General features: G+C 48.3%; 1 protein-coding gene across 1 annotated transcript in view; it reads right to left on the bottom strand.

Moving 5' to 3' along the window:
• SLC1A7 (solute carrier family 1 member 7) overlaps positions 1-21544 on the bottom strand; it is a 52011-nt gene extending 30467 nt beyond the window's left edge. Inside the window, exons 1-2 of the mRNA XM_027537220.1 lie at positions 21346-21544; positions 13038-13117 (exon numbers count right to left, since the gene is read on the bottom strand). Coding sequence (XP_027393021.1) covers positions 13038-13117; positions 21346-21522 — 257 coding nt within the window. The 5' untranslated portion in view covers positions 21523-21544. The remainder of the gene's footprint in view (positions 1-13037; positions 13118-21345) is intronic.
• Between the last annotated feature and the right edge of the window lie 230 nt (positions 21545-21774).

The following is a 21774-nucleotide window of genomic DNA, read 5'->3' as shown; positions in this document are numbered from 1 at the left end:
TCTTGCTTGTGCGATGAAAAACACAACCTCAAGTACCAGCAGCCAGAGAGACCATAATTTGTCTGGACCTTAACTGTCCCCAAACACCTGAATGTCTACCTCACTGGATCCTTAATCTCCTGTGTGAGTGTTGCCTGATGGGATGAAAGGTGAACCACTCTGTAATGTTAAATTTTTTAGTAGTCACAGTTAAAAAAAAAAAAAAAGTCAAAAGAAACAGGTGATGTTCATTTTTGGTGGAATTAACTTTAATATTTTAATCTAGTATATCCAAAATATTATCATTTCAATGTGTAATCAATAGAAAAAGCTTAGAAAAACTACTTCTGGTTTTAAATTTTTAATTTAAATCAATTAAAAACAAGAAGTTCAGTTTTTCTGTTGCACTTAGCCACATTTCAAAGGTTTAGCAGTCACTTATGACTAGGGACTGCCTTATTGGGCTGCATAGTTTAAGTTACAGATAAGAAAAATAAGGGGGTGGAGATGATTGACCAAGCTGCCCAGCTAGTCAGCTGTAGAGTTAAAATTGGGACAGGGGTTTGGGGTTCAACCCTGTGGGGTTTCCCTTCTCCCACAGTGACTCCCCATGGTACAGATCTGGTTTAACTCCTATGGAAGTAAAAGGCCTTCCAGCTTTGGCTAATCATAATTTTAGTGTGATTTAGTCCATGTAATACCTCTTTAGTTCAGCTCTCAGAGTTCTCAGGTCTCAGAGACCTGCCCCGTGGCCACTGCCCTCAGATTTGTGGTAGTGAGCCCCCCATCTTTGGAGGTATCCAAGTGGAGGCTGGGTGGCCACCTGTTGGAATGCTGTATCAAGGCTTCCAGACTTAGGGGGAGATTCCATGAGGTTGACTTCAAATATTCCTTCTGGCTCTGTGATTTATAGTGAGGGAAGACTAGGTAAACTTGCCTTCCCAACTCCCAGAATGGGGGTGCTCCTGGGAACCTTCACATCCTCAAGGGCCCTGGGAAGAGCTTCAGGAAGCCCAAAAGTCTGGGACTCCCTCCTAAGCCATCTGGCCACCGCGCTGGGCCTGAGATTGTGTTTCAAGAGATTGATGTGATTGGGGAGCTAACTGGACCCTGGGCCCAGCCTGTTGCAATCTGGTAATCTGGTAATTGCTGCATTTGCAGGGGTAGGGAAAGTGAGGTGCTGTTGCCAGACTCCTCCAGGAGGGAGAAAAAGGCTGCTGCTAACCCTCATCTGTTCTCATGCATACCCCTGAGGTGAGTATCGTGACCCTATATAACCAGAAGAGGTACCCACTGCTCCCTGCACACTGCACTGTGGAGGGCGGACAGACTGCTCCGACTGCTGGGGGCCCCGCCCTGTCAGAAGTCCATGGTGGCTCCCTTTGGCCCTCAGGAACTGTCCACACTCCTCCAAGGCCTTAGAATCATTCTTCTCCTGACTGGTACCTCTCTGGCCACCCCATTCTCACTGCTGCTCCTTGAACCACCCTTGCTCTGGTTGTTCCTTAAGCCTGGTACCCCCTACCCCACCCCACGCACACCTCTCCAACCCAACCAGTTTCCAGCTCAGAGCTCACTTCCTCTGGAAAGCCTTCCCTGATTATGGCCATCTCATTCACTTCCCCAGGGCACCCTGTACTTCCCAGTTTGTTCTGGGGCACTCTGCTGGCACACTCACCTCTGATCCCCAGGGACCACCACCTCTGGCACTGGGCAGGCTGGCAGGAACACATGCTGAGTGGCGCAGTGAATAGTGAGGGAACACTGCTGCCTTGCCCCTGCCCTCCCTGCTTTTTTTCCGGTTCTCTCCTGCTGTCACCCATTTTTCCAGTCTCCAGTCAGTACCTCCTCCTTCTGAGGGCCTCCTGAGCCCGCCAGACCAGGCCAGGCAGCTCCTGGTTGCCTGCACACAGCCCTCACTGTGTGGGAGGCTCGGGCAAGTTCCAGAGCCTCTGTGTGCCTCAGTTCCCACTGGACGATAAAATAGGGATATGCTCAGTCACTCAGTCCAGAGAAGGCAATGGCAACCCACTCTAGTACTCTTGTCTGGAAAATCCCATGGACGGAGGAGCCTGGTGGGCTGCAGTCCATAGGGTTGCACAGAGTTGAACACGACTAAAGTGACTTAGCAGCAGCAGCAGCAGTCACTCAGTCATGTCTGACTCTGTGATCCCATGGACTGTAGCCCACCAGGCTCCTCTGTCCATGAAATTTTCCAGGCAACAATACTGAAGTGGGCTGCTTTCCTTTTCCAAAATGGGGGCAGTGATAGTTTACTGTGAGGGTTAGTCTAGGTTTAGAATAGTGACTGGTACATAGCAAGTAGTCAGCACATTCCAGTTACTAGCATACCTCTGTGCTGTCATCAAATGTTCCATGGCCACCTGCCCGAGCAGACCATGAGCTCCTCTAGGGAAGGGCAGAATCTGGTTCAGTTCTAGGTCCTGAGAGCTCAGGGCCTGGCCTGGCCTGGGTGCAGGTTTGCTGGGGTGTGTGTGTGTGTGTGTTTGTGTGTGTGTGTGCGTGTGTGTGTGTTAAGCCAGGGTGAAATTCTAGACAAGATTGTGATAGGGGGTGACTTCTGAGCTCTGATGACCATGAGCACCCACTGTGGGTTCTGGAGAACAAGTCACCAGCACCAGCCTTGTTTCCCTTGCCAGGTTTAGCAAAGTGCCCCTGGCACTGTGTGTCCGTGGGCCATTGAGGTAGTTGGCACAGGGTCTCCTGAGAACGGTGAGAATGATTATCACAGGCAGAGCCCTCTTTTGAGTGCTGAGAACCTGGGAGGGCCTCTGGAGCTGTGCTTTGGAGCTCTCCCTTTAGCCCTCTCCTTCCCGGTTGTTTTTATCAATGGCTTGGCCAAGGGCACTGACAGTGTGTGGATCAGATTTGAGGAGGATGGGAAGCTGGGAGGAACAGCCAATGTGCTGGACGGGAGAGTTGGAACTAAGCAGAACTCAGGCTAGTTTAGACTGACATGATGAAGATGAACACGGACACATGCAGAGCCATACTTGGCTTCAACACCCCAGAGAGCACAAACACTGGGGCGGAGGAGGGCTGAGCCCCAGCAGCAGCACGTGGAAGGGGGATTTGGGGGGTTTGTTTGCTGCCAGATTGGTGAGTCAATGGGGAATGAGGCTGCTGAAGGGCAGCCTCTGTAGCTAGAAGCCTGGAGGGCTTGCTGAAGAGGCTACAGACCTGCCCTGGACGTTGAGACCCACAGGAAAAGGGACAAAGGAGGGAGGTGTGTGCCCCAGAGAGGGCAGCTGGGGTAGGTGGTGGGGGACAGTGATGCCAGCCTAGAGGGCGGGGGCTGTGGAGCACAGCAAAGCAGACCTGGGAAACACTGGGATCTATGGGAAAAGCCATGGGGAAGCAGGGCTCGGCTCAACTGCAGGAATAACTTTCTAGAAACAGCTGTCCTGCCCTGGAAGGGACCTCCTTGAGAAGTAGTGAGCTCCTAGTCACTGGAGGTGTGCAAGCAACTTGCTCAAATCACATAGTGAGTAGGTAGATTTGAACTAGTGAGTAGATTTGGTTTACCAGCATGACAGCATCCACAATCACAACATCCTGCCCTGGGAAGTTAAAGACAGGAAGGAGCCAAGTCCTTGGGCTCTGGCCTCGGCTGACCTAGTCAGGGAAGCTCTACTAAGCTGGCCCCTGGGTGCAGCTGCAGGCAGTTCACCCAACAGGCAAAAGATGGAGGCATCCGGGGGTCCGTGGGAGTCCCGTCAGCCCTACCAAGTACTCAGGTCTTTTTCCTTCCCCTGAGCAGACCGTAGGCCCGGCAGCTGACAGCAAGTGCCACGTTAGTACTGAATTACACTTCCCAGCTGTTGCGGCCACACCCCCACCCTCAAGCCAAACTTCTTCTGGGACCTAAGGCAGGATGCCTAGGCTCCCACTTGGCTAAGGTCTAGGTCTTCGGGCTCCAGCACCCCCTTCCCAAGGGTGGGAACTACTCTACCATCTTTGTTTGCATACCTCAGAGGACAGAGAACTCACTACCTCCACTGTGAGCTAGTTATACTTATTAGTATGACGTCTGCCTCCAGGGAGGAGAATTTCTACACTGAGCCCAGCCCTGCCCCCCTGGAGCCACGCAGACCAAACCTCTTTGGTTCCACTGTAGATTCCATGGGACCAGGGTGGGTGGGAAAGTGTGGACGAAGTTCAGGGCTCCGAGTGTGGGAGGCAGGGTGAGAGAGGGGGGAGTAGGGGTGGCAAGAAGACAGACATGGGTCTGAGGGGATGTTGCTGTGTCCCCACCTGCCTTCTGCAGGTTCCTCTTCCCAGGCCCCTAGCCACAAGAAGGGGATGGATTGGGAACTCGCAAATAACAAGCTTGAACTCGGTCAAAAGCAAAAGCTTGGAGGAGCCGCAGTTGCAGCCCTCAAGAGCTCATGTCTGACCATATGTCAGTCTCAACCACTTTGCACTGGGAAGGCTGCATTCCCAAGAGCAGTAAGGGTCCATCCAGTTTCCAGTCCCCTATCCCTTTATTTTCCGTGAAGCAAAGAATGTCAGGGGGAGGGAGCCAATGTTCCTACAGGTAACTGTGACTCAGCTCTATGGTCTCAGGTAGTCACGTCCACCATTAGGAACGGCTTTCCTGGGACAATGTCATAACTGTTATGACCAGCGCCCCCATGCCATGTTTAGGAGGGAGAGAAAGCACCCACCCAGAGGATATGGGAACACAGGTCCCCTGCCTCCCCTCCCTCTACCAGAGGGGCGGCTAGTGTCTAGTCCAGCTGGGCCCACCTGCCCCAGGCTCTGAACTTCCCTCCCCATACAGTGGATGTCCACAAAGGAGAGTAGCAGGAGCTTTTTCAAGACCTCACCCACCTCCCCAGACTCACATAGGTCCCCAGAATGCCCCATGTTGAACACTTGCTCTGCGTGCCGTGGGCTCCTAAAAAGGAAGGAGGAGGGTTTGTGGTCCTCAGGTGGGTGGAGAGACCTGCAGGGTCGACATGCAGGCCAGACCAGGGATCTAGCCCAGCCTGGGAATCAGGCTAGTGTTCCCATAGGAGGTGGCTGCTGAAAAGATCCTTGAAGGATAGGTAGGAGTTCTCTAACTGGAAGGGGGAAAGAGCCTGGGAGTCTGCGATGGGTGATAAAATCTGGAAGTTTTTTGGAGTCATCAAGCTGATGGTCTGACCCCACCCGTAGCCCACAGCTGGGCTTTGTTTCCCCTCCTGATGAGTAAGGTGATCAGCTGACTGGGCAAGAGGGCCAAAGAGTGATCCCAGGGCTCCCATCAGAGAGGTCAACAGAGCTCTGCTAAGAACAGTTGCCCCATGGCTTGTGAGGCAGAGTTCAGAAGTGCAGGCTGCCCATTCCTCCTGCCTCCCTCCCACTGACTGTCTACCCTGGGACTGCCCCCTGCAGACTGGCTCTCAAGCCAGACTTCAATGGCGGCTTGGCCCAGGACCATCTCCAGTAAGTTAGAACGTGGGTGTTTGGGAGTTGTCTGCCAAACTAGAGTTCCTCAGGAAGGGGGAGAAGGGAGGGTTGAGTTTCTTTGGCCAAACAAGACTTCCTCATTCTGAGAAAAATCAGTCTAAAATTCTTACAATAGAAAAGCAATACATATACATGTGCACACATACACTCACACAATACACGTGTGTAAAGACCTACAGCACACATTCACATACTAACCCAAACACCCGTGGATTTCTCTGCTACGATGTGGAGCTAACAAAACATTCTGCCATGTCCAGCATCAGTGAGTCACAAACACATGGATTCAGTTTTCCTTGAATGATGCCTGGTTTAAGACGTTGAAGAATGAGAGGAGAGGAGAGTTTGGCAAAAAAACAAGTGGAGATTTGGAGGCCCTAGCTGGATCCAGATGCTGATTTGACCCACCCCAGGTTCCTTGCATCACTCTTGTCTGGGGATGTGTGAAAACAAGGCTTAGATGACCTCCCAACATTAGAAGCAAAGTCTAACCTCATTGGGGCCAAAATGGTCCCCCTTCCCCATAGCACCTGCTGGGAACTTCTTTGTAAGTTTGCAGATAGCATTGTGTCTATTTTATGGTCGAAGTGAAGAGTGTGGTAAATAACAGATGTTGGGGTAAATCTGAGGGCTTCCTTCATGGCTCAGACAGTGAAGAATCTGCCTGCAATACAGGAGAACCGGGTTTGATCCCTGGGTTGGAAAGATCCCCTGAAGGAGGGCATGGCAACCCACTCCAGTGTTCTTGCCTGGAGAATCCCCATGGACAGAGGAGCCTGGCAGGCTATAGTCCATGGGGTTGCAAAGAGTCCAACATGATGGAGTGACTAAGCACAGCACAGCAGTGAGGTATCTTCCAAGAACATAAAGGAACAGAAAGTTGCCAGTATTCTTTGGGTTAAACCATAAATGTAAACTGGGTTAAATAATAAATGTAAAGCGAAAGGGATCAGGGTAGCAACAAGTGATATTACAGGGAGAACATGGGAAAGGAAGGCTCCAAGGCTTGACTTTTCTAATGAAAGAAGGTGTAATTAGCATGGAATCAGTCAGCAGTGGAGCACAGAGAAGACAGCAGAGAGTGGTAGGGTCCTTAGCACTGTCCAAGTACAGTGCCATGGCAGGTCCTAACCATCAGACTACTAGTTCCTATGCCAGTGTAACATGAGGCAGAGCTTTCTGAATTTTGTCTGAGGCTTCTGTGTTCCTTGCAGTTGAGTTCGTTTTTAGAAGAATTTTTCAAGTGGCAATTGTAAGGCAAGAAGGCACACGTTGTGCGGGGGAAGGGAGAGACTTGCAGTCTGAGGGAAGTGCCCCTCCTTGAGACCTTAAGATCTGCCAAGTTACGGAAAGGGGCACTAATTTGCACAAGTCTCAGGGGCCTTCCGAGAAAAAAGAGACTAAGACCCCAACCCCTGCTTCTTGCAATTTGAAGTTAGAATCAGGGTTTACTAGGGCACCCATGACCAAGGTCTGTCAGTACTAAAGACCTCCAGGGCTAACTCACCACGGGGGAGAATGGACTGAGGGCTCAACTGCAGTGAGCTAATCTCAGAGCATGACTGAAGTTGTTTCGAAGAACCATGATTGAACTCTCTGGTATGACCCAGGAGCCAGAACTGAGTATCCCTGTGGCTTGAGCAGGTACATGTACCTGCAAAGGGCCATGTTTAGGCTTGAACCAATCCATGCAGGACCTGTGCTCAACAGTAACACTATGTGGAAGGAACCAGAGCAACAGGGCTAGTGGCAAGATCAGATATTTCAGTTCTCTTTTTACCTACTAACACTTATAAGCTGATCTTGGCCAATGGGTGCAGGCCTCAAAAGGAAGAAAATGGGCTTCTTGCTTGTGCATATTCAGTCCTCAAGTCAGTACATAAAGCAAAAACCATTCATAATTAAATTTGCCCTTGAAGATCCCTTAAATTGTTCAAAAAGTTCCAGAGGTATATACTTTCATTCAAGACAGTTTTCCTCCCAGTTTTAGGTTGTTGTTTCTTCAGGTGATCACCAGCTGAAGCAGACAGAATTCACTTGGAGGCCATGATGTGAAAAAGAAACCATACAATCCTCTCTTCATGGCCTAGAATCACCGCAGCCATGTGGGGAGATGCTCACTCTACAAGACACGTGGGAACTGAGACTGGCTTAGAGTGAAGCGGACCCAGCTCCCCCACGGTACAGGCACCCAGCTCATTGAATGGGGGAAGCCATTTGTCTCCTTTAAATTATTTTCTCTCTTTTTCATACCACATGTAATTGAATTCACTAAATTTAAATGCATGTAGGATGGAATTCCACCACCTGGGCCCTGAAGACTAAAAATGGCAAACCTAGACACATGCTGGTTATACCGTTAAATAATTGTCCTGCCAGCAAACATTTAACCAGTGAGGTCCTCAAGTGATGAGCCTATAGGGAGAAATGCTCTGGCCAGAGGCTGTGTGCATTTGTCCTCCTTAGCAATTGTATTTATCCCTGTGGATGAACAAATTGACATTTGGTTTATTTGGTTGCTTCTTGCAGGTATCAGAGGACAGGCATGACCAGTTCAGGGGCTCAGATGAGGTTGAGTTTCTGAATCAGTAAGCCAAGGACCACACTCTGGGCCTGGTGAATTCACTATTAAGAAAGACAAGAACAAACATTCTCAGGAAAAAGAATAGGGGCAGAATTAGGGATGTGGAATGATACGATTTTTTGTTGTTATCCACAGTGTTTGTAATTTGCTTATGTAACTTTTAAAAGTGCAAACCATTTTAAAAAGATAACTCCGAATCATTGTCCAAGGGTCAGTTCAAATGTTGGTCATAAACCTTGCCTGAATTCTGCCTCAACTTCCTTCCACTGCTCTTTGTTCATTTAAAAAGCATTTCTTAGGCACATACAATGTACCAGACCCTGTGATGTCCCTGAGAGAAAGACAAATTCATATTCTTCAGGATCCTTTTTATGGTAAGGAGGTTGTCCGTTTTCAGAAGAAATTCCTTGATGAGCCACTAGGACCAGAAGCTGGGCAGCACCTCCACCCAACCCCACTCCAGGAACAGGGCGTGAGTGGAGATGACTTTTAAAGACAAGGAGCCTAGGATTTCTGGCTGGTCTTGAAGGGGTAGAGAGAAGGGAGGTATGCAGACAGAAAACAGGTGGATACACTCCAAGGTGACCCCTAGTGATCCATGCCCTTGTGTACATAGAGGGGGACTTAATTAAGAGGTGAAGAGGGCATTGGTGGGAGGGGAGCAGCCTGAGCAGAGGTGGTATGTGGCATGCTTGGAATCTAACAAGGGGACCAGCCTGAGGCCAGGGGCTTGGTATAGGCAAGGGAGGCAGATTCTCCAGGAAGAGGGGAATGGGTGCCAGGCTTTGGGACTCCAACTTGCAGATTACTAGAATTGAAGCAAATGTGCCTTGATGTGTATCCTTGCACTGCCCTGGAGCAATTTACACGTCAGGAAGCCTCTGTCTCCTGGGGGTACAGCTTGGAGGCCCGGGAACCGAAGAACAGCCCTCAAGCCAGGCTCTTTAGCTATTCAGCCAGAAGTTCTGATCCCAAGTCATCAGGGTTTCTTTTCAAACCATTAGAACACTTGTGGAACTTTCAAAACAAACCTTTTTGGGCCCTTTGGCAGTTCTGGTTCAGCAAGCCGGGGATGAGGCCTGACAGTTAAATTTTCAAGGCAACTTTGGTGATTTTGCTCTGTCCTGAGTGACAATCCCCAAAGCGGGGTGGCTGCTCCTTGAGGACAGAAATGCCTGGCCCTGGGCTGGCTGAGATCAAGAGCTCAGGGAACCGTGGGTGATGGATGGACAGATGGATTACAGACCAGTTGAAGCTAAAGGAAGACAGGCTCAGGGATGGAGCAGTTAGGGGCTCAGAACTGTGTCATTTTCTCCCAAGAAAGCTTAATTCTCTCTTAATAGGAAAGTTTTAAAGCACTTTCATTTTTCAGTGTCATGGTTGCTCTGGACCAGCCCAAACTGTACAATATAAACACATGAAACATAAGCACGCACTGGCTTTTCTCAAGTTAATACCACATTCCACTTTCAGCCAAGAGCAAGCGCTTGAGTCTGGTGGCGTGAGAGCCTTTGAGAGCCGGGACTCAGAGAGCTGGATGGGCCTGAAATCACTAGGTAGCCTGGGTAAACTGAGGCCCAGGTAAACCTGCCTGCCTCAAGATCACATGGTGATTTGTGGCAGAAGCTGGGCTAGGACCCAGGACTTTGACTCTGACTTCAGGATTTTTTTAAGTTAAATAACTTGCCCAAAGTCACACAGTTAGGAAATGGCAGAGCCAGGATGTGAACCCAGGCAGATCTGCCTGACTCCAGGGCCCATGCAAGGGCCACTTCATTTGAAGTGTTTCTGTTATGAGTAAGAGGCCACACCCTGGCAGTGAGTAAGGTCAACAGCAAAGGGTGATGCTATTGCTGCTGCTAAGTCGCTTCAGTCGTGTCCGACTCTGTGCGACCCCATAGACGGCAGCCCACCAGGCTCCCCCGTCCCTGGGATTCTCCAGGCAAGAACACTGGAGTGGGTTGCCATTTCCTTCTCCAATGCATGAAAGTGAAAAGTGAAAGTGAAGTCGCTCAGTCATGTTCGACCCTCAGCGACCCCATGGACTGCAGCCTTCCAGGCTCCTCCGTCCACGGGATTTTCCAGGCAAGAGTACTGGAGTGGGGTGCCTTAATATTACTATACAACTGGGGAAAAGGAAACAAAAAAAACAGAGTCCTGTGTTCCTCCGGCAGCATGTTTATTTGGCTGTCGTGTAATTGTCTATTTCCTCATCGGTCCCCCTCACAGCCTGTGAGCTCCTAGTGAACAGAACCTCATTCATCTCTGCATCTACAGCACTCAGTACAGGGCCACATGCCAGAAAGCACAATTGTTGAACTCATTAATCCACTCAGCAAGTATTAATAAGCACTTATAGCGCACCAGGCATTTGACAAGTTCCTGGGTGGAACCTCAACAGAATATTGCCTCTGCCTTCACAGAAAGTATAGTCCAGTGGAAGACAAACAAGTTAACAATGAAATACATATGAATAATAATACATAGTAAGTGCTAAGCAAGAAAAGGAAGAGAGCATGATGGGGGAGAGTGAAGGTGGTAGTGAAGGAGGTAGTGAAGGAGGATGGGTGGGGAGGGCCTTTCTAAGGCGGGGACATGGAAGTCGAGATCTAAAGGAAGAGGAAGGGGAAGACATGGAAAGTGCTGGGGAAGCAGGCTCCAGGCAGAAGGGAGGCCCTGAGATGTGTGGAGACCCTGAGACGCGGAGGGTTTGGTTTGCTTACAGAACTAAGAGGCCAGGATGCTGGAGTGAGTGAGGCACGAGACGAGGTGGAGCACAGGCTGGGAGGACCCTGAAGGGCCTCCTAGTTAGGTTAAGGATCTGAAGTTTATACTAAATGCCATGGGAGCCATTGAAGGGTTTTAGGTGAATGAATGGCATGCCGGATGGGCTTTCCATGAGACCGTTCTGGACACCAGGTGGAGAACAGATGGGAGGGGAACAAAAACCCAAGCCTGGAGACCAGTGATGTCACAGTGGAGTCTGCACCTGTGGTGGGGATGATGATGGGTTCTAGTTGTGGGGAAGAATCAGCTGGAGTCGCTGATGGATGAGCTGGGGTGGGGAAGAAAATAAATACAGAGGCTTGAATAACTGGGTAGGTGGAGTTGCTGCTTACTGACAAGCAGAAAACAGGAAAAGGGATGGGTTTACAGGGTAAAATCTCATGTTGATTACGCTAAATTGAAATCCTCATGAAATATCAAGTGGCAATGTCCCAGGTGGCGCAGTGGTAAAGAATCTGCTTGTCAATACAGGAAATGCAGGAGACGTGGATTTGATCCCTGGGTCAGGAAGATTCCCTGGAGCGGGAAATGGCAACCTGCTTCAGTATTCTTGCCTGGGAAATTCCATGGACAGAGAAACCTGGTGGGCTACAGTTCATGGGGTCTCAAAGAGTCGGACATGACTGAGCACACACACACACACACACACACACACAGTGTCAGGTAGGTAGTTTAAGTAATTCTCAGAAGCGAGGTCGGGGAGGGAGATCTATAAGCTGGACTTATAGGTGGTATGTTAAAGCCATGAGGACAGATGAGAAAAGGCCTGAGAAATTGCAACATTCAGAGGTTGATTAGAGGGGGATGAAAGTGGGACAAAAAGGCAGAGAGCAGCCAAAGCTAGAGGGAGTAAAGTCATAGGGAGGAGTGTTTTGAGAGGGAAGGAGTGACCAACCATTGTATCAAGTGTGTGAAATGTGAACAGGTCATGCAGAGCAAGAACTCAGAGTGTCCTTTGAATGTAGCAATAGGGAGGCTACCGGTGACCTTGACAGATTCCCTGACTCAGCGAATGACTCAAAAGACACATGAAGAGGAGGCAGCCACTGAAGAGGGTTGAGGGGTCAGGGAAGGCTTCTGGAGGGGAGTGGCCTTTTAGCAGAGCCTTGAAGGTTTCCTGAGAGACCCAAATGCTGCCTGCAGGAAGCTGAGCTGAGCTTGGCAAGGCCTCCTACAGGCAGCAGAAAACACCATTAGCTGGCCTTTAGATAATGGGGGACCATTATCTCCGCCACCCTAGAGGGGCAAGGAGGAGGAGCTGGCTCCCTCCTCAGCAATAGGGAGGCTGAGAAGGCTAATGACCCTGCCCAGGGGGACAGAGCCCCCTACATCCTGGAGCCACCTGAATCCAGGATTCAGAGGCTTGTCCACTTCCCTCCCTGCACACAAGTCCGAGGAGGTGAGGCTTCTAAACCCATGGTCTCAGACTAAAGGGCTCTTGGACACCATCTGGAGCCACCAACTCATTATACAGCTGAAAATTCCAAGACCTAGAGAGGACCAGGGCCTTGGTCAAACTCACCAGCACATCTGTGTTAGGATTTGCACTGGCCCTCACCCTAATGGGTAAAGACTGAATGCTTTAACTTGGCATTCAAGGCCTTTCATGATCAAGAACCCATCCTCCAGCTTCATCTCCCACCTGTCTGCCCTCCAAGCCTGTGCTCAGTGCTTGAATGTTTAGCAAATAGACAGCCTCCAATGGTCCTCACAGCAACCTTTTGGAGTAGGTGTTTTTATTCTTATTTTACAGATGAGGAAACTGAGGCTCGGAGGAGTCTGACAACCTGCCCGAGTTTCCACAGCCAGTACAGCACACAGCTGAGCCAGGATATCATCTTGTGATCATCTCCAAGGTCACCTTTCCCCCACGCCTCGCTGCATTCACCACCGAGAGCCTCTCCTTGGGAACAGGGCCTGAACTCGCTGACCCTGAGCTACCCTGGGGTCAGGTCAATTTCTAGGACTCCAAATCACTTGCTCAGGTCAATACAGTGTCCACTGAAAGGGATTGAAACAACGGGTGCCACTGAATGGCACCAGACTCCAGCAGCCCGTTCCACAACCTACTTCCCATAAGCATCCGACAACCACGACATCCAGAGCCTGCAGTCCAGACACCCGCCGCAGGAGCAGGGCCCAGACGGAATCTGCACGGAAGCCTCTCCCGGAAACCCCACCCGGCCGTCCCAGCGGAACACCCGCCCCTCACCTGGAGACAACCAGTGGGAGGATCAGCATCTTGAGCATCCTCATCAGGAGCTCTCCCGGGAACTGGAAGTAACTAATTTCCTGAAAACACAGCGGGAGCTGGGGTTAGAGCAGACGATATGGACTTCACAGTTATTTTACAATCTTCAGAGCACCATTTCACCCATATTCTCCCGTCTAACACGTGGACAGCAGAGTCCATGGAGAAAACACGGGCTCTGGAGCCAAACAGACTTGGGTTCGAATCTTGACCCCCTGTAAGTAGCTTTGTGGCCTCAAGCACTCTCTGAGTTTTTCTCATCTGTAACATGAGGGTCATAACCATTTCACAGGGCCACTGGGAGGCTTAAATGAGAGGATGCACATAGAGCACTTGGCAGAGAGCCTGAATGAGAAAAGGGTTAGTAATCACATTAAATCATCTCTCTCCCCCAACTCTGTACACTCCTAGCCTTGCTACAAATCTGTTTGAAATGATGATATGTGCCAAGGGGGCAGGGTTGCATACTGTTCACACATTCATTCAGCCCATACTGTGCCAGACTTCATACTGGGCACTCAAGAGTGAATGAGGCACAGTTTCTGCACCAGAGAAGTTGTTGGTCTACTTTATGAGAACACTGACTCATGAACAGACCACAGCATTCTTGAGTCAGTTTCCCTTCTGTCCTGGGTCCCCTCACCCCACACTTTCATGAATGCTTACCAGCCCTTTGAAGGAGGGCTCACATTTAAAATGCTGAAAGAAAGAGAATCAGATTGGTTGGTGAGACCCCACTCTCTGTATTAAAGAGCCCTTCCTGGGCACAGTTCTTAGAACCAGCTTCCTCATAACCTGCTGGTTTCCCCCTATCTGGGGGCCCTTGGATTAGAGCACCAGGTCCTTGCCCAATCTGCTGTCTCCAGAGTAACTGGTCACATAACTGGAACATGATAACTGAAGAGGAAGGTTCCCTGAGGGCCAGTTAAGTTTGAATTTCAGATAAACAACAAATATTTGTTCTTTACTTATACCAAAAATTATTTGTAGGTGATTTTTTGCTTTTGTTTGTTTGTTTGGCCCCAGCCACACAGCTTGCGGGTTCTTATTTCCCCAACCAGGGATCAAACCCGTGCCCCCAGCACTAGAAACACAGAGTCTTAACCACTGGACCACCAGGGAATTCCTTTATTCGTTGTTTATCTGAAATTCGAATTTAACTGGATGTGTTCTTTTTAAATTTAATTTAATTCAATTTTGTTATTTCTGGCAATGCTAGTTTGAGTCCACTTTCCTCAGAGGGTAAGCTTGTGGGTGAGGCCAGTACAAGACTTTCAAACAAACACCATATGACTTAAAGTTTTGTACTTATAAATATTTTTTTGTAAACCCAAAGCCAAACATAGCTTTGGTTACTGGTCTGATACTTTGAAAAGCCCCAAATTATAGAATGTTGGTGCTGAGAAGGGGTTTTAAAGATCTTCTAGTCCAGCCGCTGACTCATTTTATAGATGAGGAAGCTGAGCCAGGAGAGGGAGGTGATTTGCCCACAGAGTGAGTTAGCAACAGTGCAGGACAGAAATAGGGCCTCCCAGTCCCCTTCCACTACCATTTCCAAAACACCCAAAATCAAAAAAGACCCCAAAACAAAAGACTTTGTCTTTTGAATTAATTTTAATCCATGTATATTGTTGTTCAGTTGCTCAGTCATGTCCAAATCTTTGCAGCACCATGGACTGCAGCATGCCAGGCTTCTCTGTCCTTCTCCATCTCCCTGAGCTTGCTCAAACTCAAGTCCATTGTGTCAGTGATGCCACCCAACCATCTCATCTTCTGTTACCTGCCTCTCCTCCTACCTTCAATCTTTCCCAGCATCAGGGTCTTTTCTAATGAGTCAGTTCTTTGCATCAGGTGGCCAAAGTATTGGAGTTTCAGCTTCAACATCAGTCCTTCCAATGAACACCCAGGACTGATCTCCATTAGGATGGACTGGTTGGATCTCCTTGCAGCCCAAGTAAGTCTAGGGAACTGTCTAACACCACAGTTCAAAAGCATCAGTTATTTGGTGCTCAGCCTTCTTTATGGTCCAACTCGCACATCCATACATGACTACTGGAAAAACCATAGCTAACTCGCACATCCATACATGACTACTTGAAAAACCATAGCTTTGACTAGATGAACTTTTGTTGGCAAACTAAAGTCTTTGCTTTTTAACAAGCTGTCTAGGCTGGTCATAGCTTTTCTTCCAAGCAGCAAGCATCTTTTAATTTCATGGCTACAGTCACCATCTGCAGTGATTTTAGAGTCCAGGGAGATAAAGTCTGTCACTCTTTCCATTGTTTTCCCATCTATTTGCAATGAAGTGATGGGATCATGTGCCATGATCTTTGTTTTTTGAATGTTGAGTTTTAAGGCAGCTTTTTCACTCTCCTCTTTCGCCTTCATCAAGAGGCTCTTTAGTTCCTCTTTACTTTCTGCCATTCGGGTGGTGTCATCTGCATATCTGAGGTTATTGATATTTCTCCCTGCAGTCTGGATTCCAGCTTGTGCTTCATCCAGCCCAGCATTCACACAGTGTACTCTGCATGTAAGTTAAATAAGCAGGGTGACAACATACAGCCTTGATGTACTCCTTTCCCAATTTTGAGCCAGTCTGTTGTTCCATGTCCGGTTCTGTTGCTGCTTGTTTCTCAGGTTTCTCAGGAGGTAAAGTAGTTTGGTATTCCCATCTCTGATATATTCTTTACTTTAGATAGCACTATAATGAGACGTAAGATACTCAGGTTTGATCTCCAGGTCTGGAAGATCCTCCAGAAGAGGGCACGGCTACTCACTCCAGTACTCTTACCTGGAGAATCCCAATGGACAGAGGAGCCTGGCAGTCTACAGTCAATGGGATCACAACTGAAGAAACACACCACAATATGATGAAAAACAGCTGTTCCTCGTGCACCTTTATCCTCAACCCCCACTTCCCAGGAGTGACCATCCTCAACTGCTCTAGCCGTTTCTCCTTTAGTATTGTTATTTGTAAATAATATGGTTATAATGCTATTTCCAGATATATCTTTTTGACATCTATTAACTTCCCTGCCATGACAGATGAGGGCTTAGTTCCTACTCCCTTTTCCCTCCTATCATTTCACCATTATATCATTTTTTGGTTAAACTAATTGCCAAGATTTAAAAATTTTGATCACAACATATTGCTCACTGTTGAACCAACCATGGCTCCTTTTTGTATAATCATCATCTATTTCCTAAAATTAATAACTGACTGATTTTTCATTTTCCTTGTTTTCTGTGAACCATTCATTAGTTTCTTCAAAATGCTTTAACATCTCTTTTAAAATGCCTAACAATAGTATTTCCTATATCCTCAAACACGTGGGTCCCTTTTTAGGCTCCTGGGATCTCAGTCCAAAAGCTCTCCATCGTCTTTTTCCGGGCTGCATAGACTGCTGTCTAGGGCAGTGGTTGTCATGGGTCTCTTCTTTGGGACTTCGTCCTGTCTAGGACCCCTTCTTTCCTGGATCCCTTGTCTTCTTGGTTTGCCTCCTTGTTTTGCTGGAGCATCTCCTTTGGTAGATTCCTCAGTAAGGGCTAATGGGAGAGAAGCTTCTGAGTCTTACATAGTCGTTTAGTTGCTAAGTCATGTCCATCTCTTTGTGACCCCATGGACTGTAGCCTGCCAGGCTCCTCTATCCATGGGGCTTCCCAGGCAAGAATAGGAGTGGGTTGCCATTTCCTTCTCTAGGGGATTTTCCCAACCCAGGGATCAAACGCACGTCTCCTATGTCTCCTGCATTGGCAGGGGGGTTCTTTACCACTAGCGCCACCTGGGAAGCCCCTTACATAGTAAAAATGCCTCCATTGTACCCTTACCTCTGATAATAGATTGGCTTTATATAAGATTCCTGGCTTGAAAGAATTTCCCCGCCAAATTTCAAAGGCATTTCCTTTTTGTCTTCTAGATCCCAGCATCACTTAAGATGTTTGAAGCCATTCTTACTTCCTATTCTTTACACCGTAGGTGTGTGTGTGCTAAGTTGCTTCAGTCGTGTCTGACTTTGTGTGACCCTATGAACTGTAGCCCACCAGGCTCCTCTGTCCATGGGATTCTCCAGGCAAGAATAGTGGAGTGGGTTGCCATGCCCTCCTCCTTGAGATCTTCCCGACCCAGGGATCAAACCCATGTCTCTTATGCCCACTGCATTGGCAGGCGAGTTCTTTACTACTAACTCCACCTAAGAAGCCCATTCTTTACATTAGACCTGTTTCATTCTCTCAGAACCATTTTAGGATCGTTTATTTATCTCTAGCTTTTTTGGTAATTTTCATGGTAATAGACCATGGGATGAGCTTCTCTTCTTTTTAAAAAAATTCATAGTACTGTGCTTATACCTTTCACTTCTGAGAAATAGTCTTGTTTTCTTTGTGAAATTTTTCTCTCCACTTTTTTCTGTTAGCTCTCTTTAAAACTTTTATTAGTAAGTTGAATGTTGGACATTCTCATTTTCTTATATATTCTTTTTCTATTTTCATCTCTTTTTGTTTTACTTTCTGGGAGATTTCTGCAGCTTTATCTCAGCTATTGACAATTTTATCGTGGCTCATCTACTTTTAATTTCCAAAATCTCTTTCTTATTATTGAATTATTCCTTCCTTTTGCATGCTGTTCTGTTTTATAGTCACTAGATCTTCTCTCATATACCTGAAGAACTTAAGAAAAGATTAGAAAATGTTCTTCTACTCCCAGCATTGCCCATGCTTTATTAGAGACCCTCAGTGCTACTTGCTTGGTCTCGCTATCTTCCACATTAGCAGGTTTGAGTTCACCTTCTGCTTATGTGTAAGTGTGAAGCACTAAACTTCTGTATGAATGAGTGGAACTTGTCAACTGAAGGCTCCTCAAGGAAGACTGATGGGTGAGGATATGGTGTTTTCACTAGGGGGAGGATTCTCCTTCATAGCAGAATTTGGAGGTCTTTCCTCTGAGGCTTCACTGAGAAGTCCCTTTCTACTTCTGGCTAGGTGGAGGTGTGGCTGTGCCTAAGCCCAGCTGACAGCAGTCATAGGTGGAGCCCATGCTCGAGATGCAGATGTTCGTTCACTAATTCTCTTGAAGCATGCGCCTCATCACCTCCCCTCTCCCAACACTTACAGGTGGGCCTAACATCTCTTAGTCAAGCTTCTCTGATTCCTTGTGTCAAGCAGGGGGATGAAGACAATAGATGAGGAATCCCCTGATTACATGAACTGGAAGGGACCTAGGGGTTTAACTGCTCCATTACAAAATCCTAGCCAGCATCCCCGATCTCAGCAGCATGCCTGACCCTTGCCTCTTGCAGCACCCTGTGTTTTCAAGTCCTGAGCCCTTCTGGAGTTTTCCAAGACAAGCTCAAGTGGTATCTGCTTCTACAGACACAAGAGTTCAGCTTTCTGTGCTCTACTAAATGAGAGCATTCAGCTCCATCCACTTCTCATCTAATGTATTATAATTCCTCAACTTCTTTTTTCAGTGTCTCCTTTTGTATCATCTTTGTTTTGGGGAGCTTATATCTTTAAACAGTCCCATTGCTACAGTTTTAGTGGTATCCCAGAAAGGAAAGAAAAATGGGTACAATTACAAATTCACCATGGTTTAACTGGAACTCTCAAAATGATCTATATTTTTAAACAAGATACCCATTTCCAAAGATAAATCTTGTGATTTTGTAAGTTCTTTTCACAAATAGGACATTCTATCCTTTTGCGTATTGTTTATGATTTTTGCCTTGTTGCATAAGCTTACAAAATAAGAAGGGTTTGGTTTCTGAGTCACAGGCAGAGATCAAACAAACAATTCCTGGATTTCAAAGTAAGATGCTGAGAAAGCCAATTCCTGCAAAATAATTGTTCTAAGACTCCACATCCTTCCTTCAGTTTATCTGGCAGGTTAATCCAGACCGGAACACATTTGCATTTCCAAACAGATGGGGAAGGCAGCTTTGGCAAAGGAGGCCCCAGCTGAGTCTGGCTTTTAATAATAGGCATTCCAATTTGTTTTCACAAAATAATCTTCCTGCAAGAGATATATTTTAGTTGCTGAAGAAAATTAAAGTGGCTTGCGGATTGTGCCATTGCCAGTTTAATTTAGCAATTAGTTGAGTGTTCTCTCTGTGACTCTTAGCTAGGCTCGCATTTTGGATCAAGAAAGCCCATGTGATAGTCAACAAGTCAAAGTTTGATGGGAGAAATAGATTCTTTACAAATGATTCTGAAGCAAGACTGCCAGTGGCTGGGCTCCAGTGGAGGGATGAGCCTGGGGTGAGTGTGGGAGGAGAGTGTAATTTCAGATGTAAGCAGGTCTGGAAGAATTTCTATCAGATTCGGGATATATGAGGTGGTTCTTGGTAGGACCTGGACTCGTAAGTAAGGGAAGGAGGAGTGAAGTAATGCTCACTAAGCACCCACTGCATCTGCTCACTGATGACTCCCTGTTTACCCCTCCCAGCAATTCTGCTGCTGCTAAGTCGCTTCAGTCATGTCCGACTCTGTGCGACACCATAGACGGCAGCCCACCAGGCTCCTCCGTCCATGGGATTTTCCAGGCAAGAGTCCTGGAGTGGGGTGCCATTGCCTTCTCCCCCAGCAATTCTAGCAGACATATAGTCCCACCCCCTCCATTTTGCAGATAAGGAAACTGAGTTTCAAAAAGGAGATGGGATTTAGCCTACAGCCACACAGCCATTAATAGTAGAGTCCAAGTTCAGAGTTCCTCTGCCTCCAGAGTCCATGCTTCTCCCTAAATAACTGATAGCAGTTTAACAGTGTCACTGTCATAATAGTGGGCTCGATTCCCAGAGAGGGGTGTTTTCCTTCTCCTGGATGATGAAATCTGATGCCTTGAGCCCCAGTTGTAGAGATCATATTAGATATCACTGAACTGCAGAGAGAGGAATTCTATGAGTTAGGGAATCTTCCAGAAACCCATTGACAAAAACTCTCTCCTTGACCAAACCTTAGACAGGTTATTCTGAGTCCTCTTTTCAATGGAGCCTCATCCTTGGGCCTTTTCTTCATCCTGCTTCACCTATTTGTAGCAAAAATCCTGCTAAGTCAATTTAGTGAGAAGCCCCCAACTCTGCCTTCAGCAAGCATCTTGTTAGTGGGTTTAGCAAGAATCCCCTTACCCTACCCTTGACGTCTCTTCTTAATAATTATCTGTTCTGTGCTGTGCTCGTCAGCTGTAAATCCCCAGCTGCCGTTGTTGTATTTGGAGTTGCGCCTGAGCATTCTCCCCTACTGCCATGGTCTTGACACCTACCACAATAGTGCTGAATAAAGTCCCCCATACCATTTTAACAGCATCATGATGGTTTTTCCTTCAGCACCATGAGAGTCCCCCCCTCTTCCACAGGAGCTGGGTGCTAACTGAGAAAAGGGCCCTTCCTCAAGCAAGTCGTCATCACCCTTGCTGTTACACAGGCCAGAGCCCTGAGGGCCTACCTTATCTTCCTGCCCCCCAGCCCCACATTCAATCAGCAACCACATCCTGGAGCTTCTTCTTTGGGAAGCAGTTCTCATATCTGCTCCGTCCATCCCCACTCTTATCCCCTCATTGCCCCCTGCCAGTTCTACCACTACCCCAAGGGGATGTCTCCTAGCTCAGGGCTGACCATGTCACTGCCCTGCTCAGAGCTCCTCGAGGTTGCTCCATGTTGACGCTGGATGATGGGATCCAGAAGCCTGATGGCCTTTGTGCTCCAGCCCCAGCCTCACAGTGTCCATTCCAGCTGCTGTGAATAGTTTGCTCCGCTCCCCGCTCATAAATCTTCCACGCCCCTCTGTCTCACCACTCTGCCTAGAATGCCCATGAACTGCTTTAGGAGGTGTTCTCTGCTTCACACACTCAGAGACTCCATTCTGCATGGACCGATTCAGCGGACATGAACTTGGGCAAACTCCAGGAGATGGTGAGGGACAGGGAAGCCTGGTGTGCTGCAGTCCAAGGGGTCACAAAGAGTCAGACACGACTTGGTGACTGAACAACAGACTCTGTTCTTGCCTCCCCCACAGCTCTTAGCCTGTGGGCACTCTCACAAGGCACCCTTGCCTCTCATTCACCTGGAGATGCCAGTGTGTAGCCACTTCCTCTCACACGCTTGTCCTGCAATGCATATCACACTCCACTTTACAGATGAGAAAACTGGGCCCTGAGAAGAAAAGTGACTCACCCACTGTCATGTCACCCGGGAGCCATGGAGTGGGGACGTGACCCCCAGATCCCTCAGGCCCACCCAGCCCTCTGAGATGGGGACCCATGATGCCCCACGTGGCTGACCTGGGGTGAGAGGCGCCGGGTCCTCAGGAAGAAGCCAAGGAGGCAGCCCACGGTGACAGAGAGCACAGACAGGATGAGCAGTCCATTCCGCTTGCACACATCCCTCCCACGTGCCAGGATGGCACCCAGCACCATGGCAAGCCCAGCCTGCTGGCCCGGGGCACAGCACCATTCCATGCACGGGAGGCCAGCCCGGTCACAGGGTCCTGGCTCTGGCTCCTCAGCAGGCAGGTGGTTGGGGTTGCTAAGCGCCAGTCGCCAGCCCCACAGCCATGGCCTGCATGGCTGCCCCAGAGGGAAGCCACAATCCTATTACCAGCTGCATCATTAGGAGCTAGGAGCAGATTAGAGCCTGGGAAATTAGAGCAGGCCACGTGGTTGGGGGTTCAGACCTCAAAGCCAAGCGCTCCTCTTAAAGAGGGGAGAGGA

Source organism: Bos indicus x Bos taurus, chromosome 3 (assembly GCF_003369695.1).
Source record: "Bos indicus x Bos taurus breed Angus x Brahman F1 hybrid chromosome 3, Bos_hybrid_MaternalHap_v2.0, whole genome shotgun sequence".
Lineage (NCBI taxonomy): Eukaryota > Metazoa > Chordata > Mammalia > Artiodactyla > Bovidae > Bos > Bos indicus x Bos taurus.
Note: the sequence above shows the minus strand (reverse complement) of the source record. Positions and strands in the feature narration are given on the sequence as shown.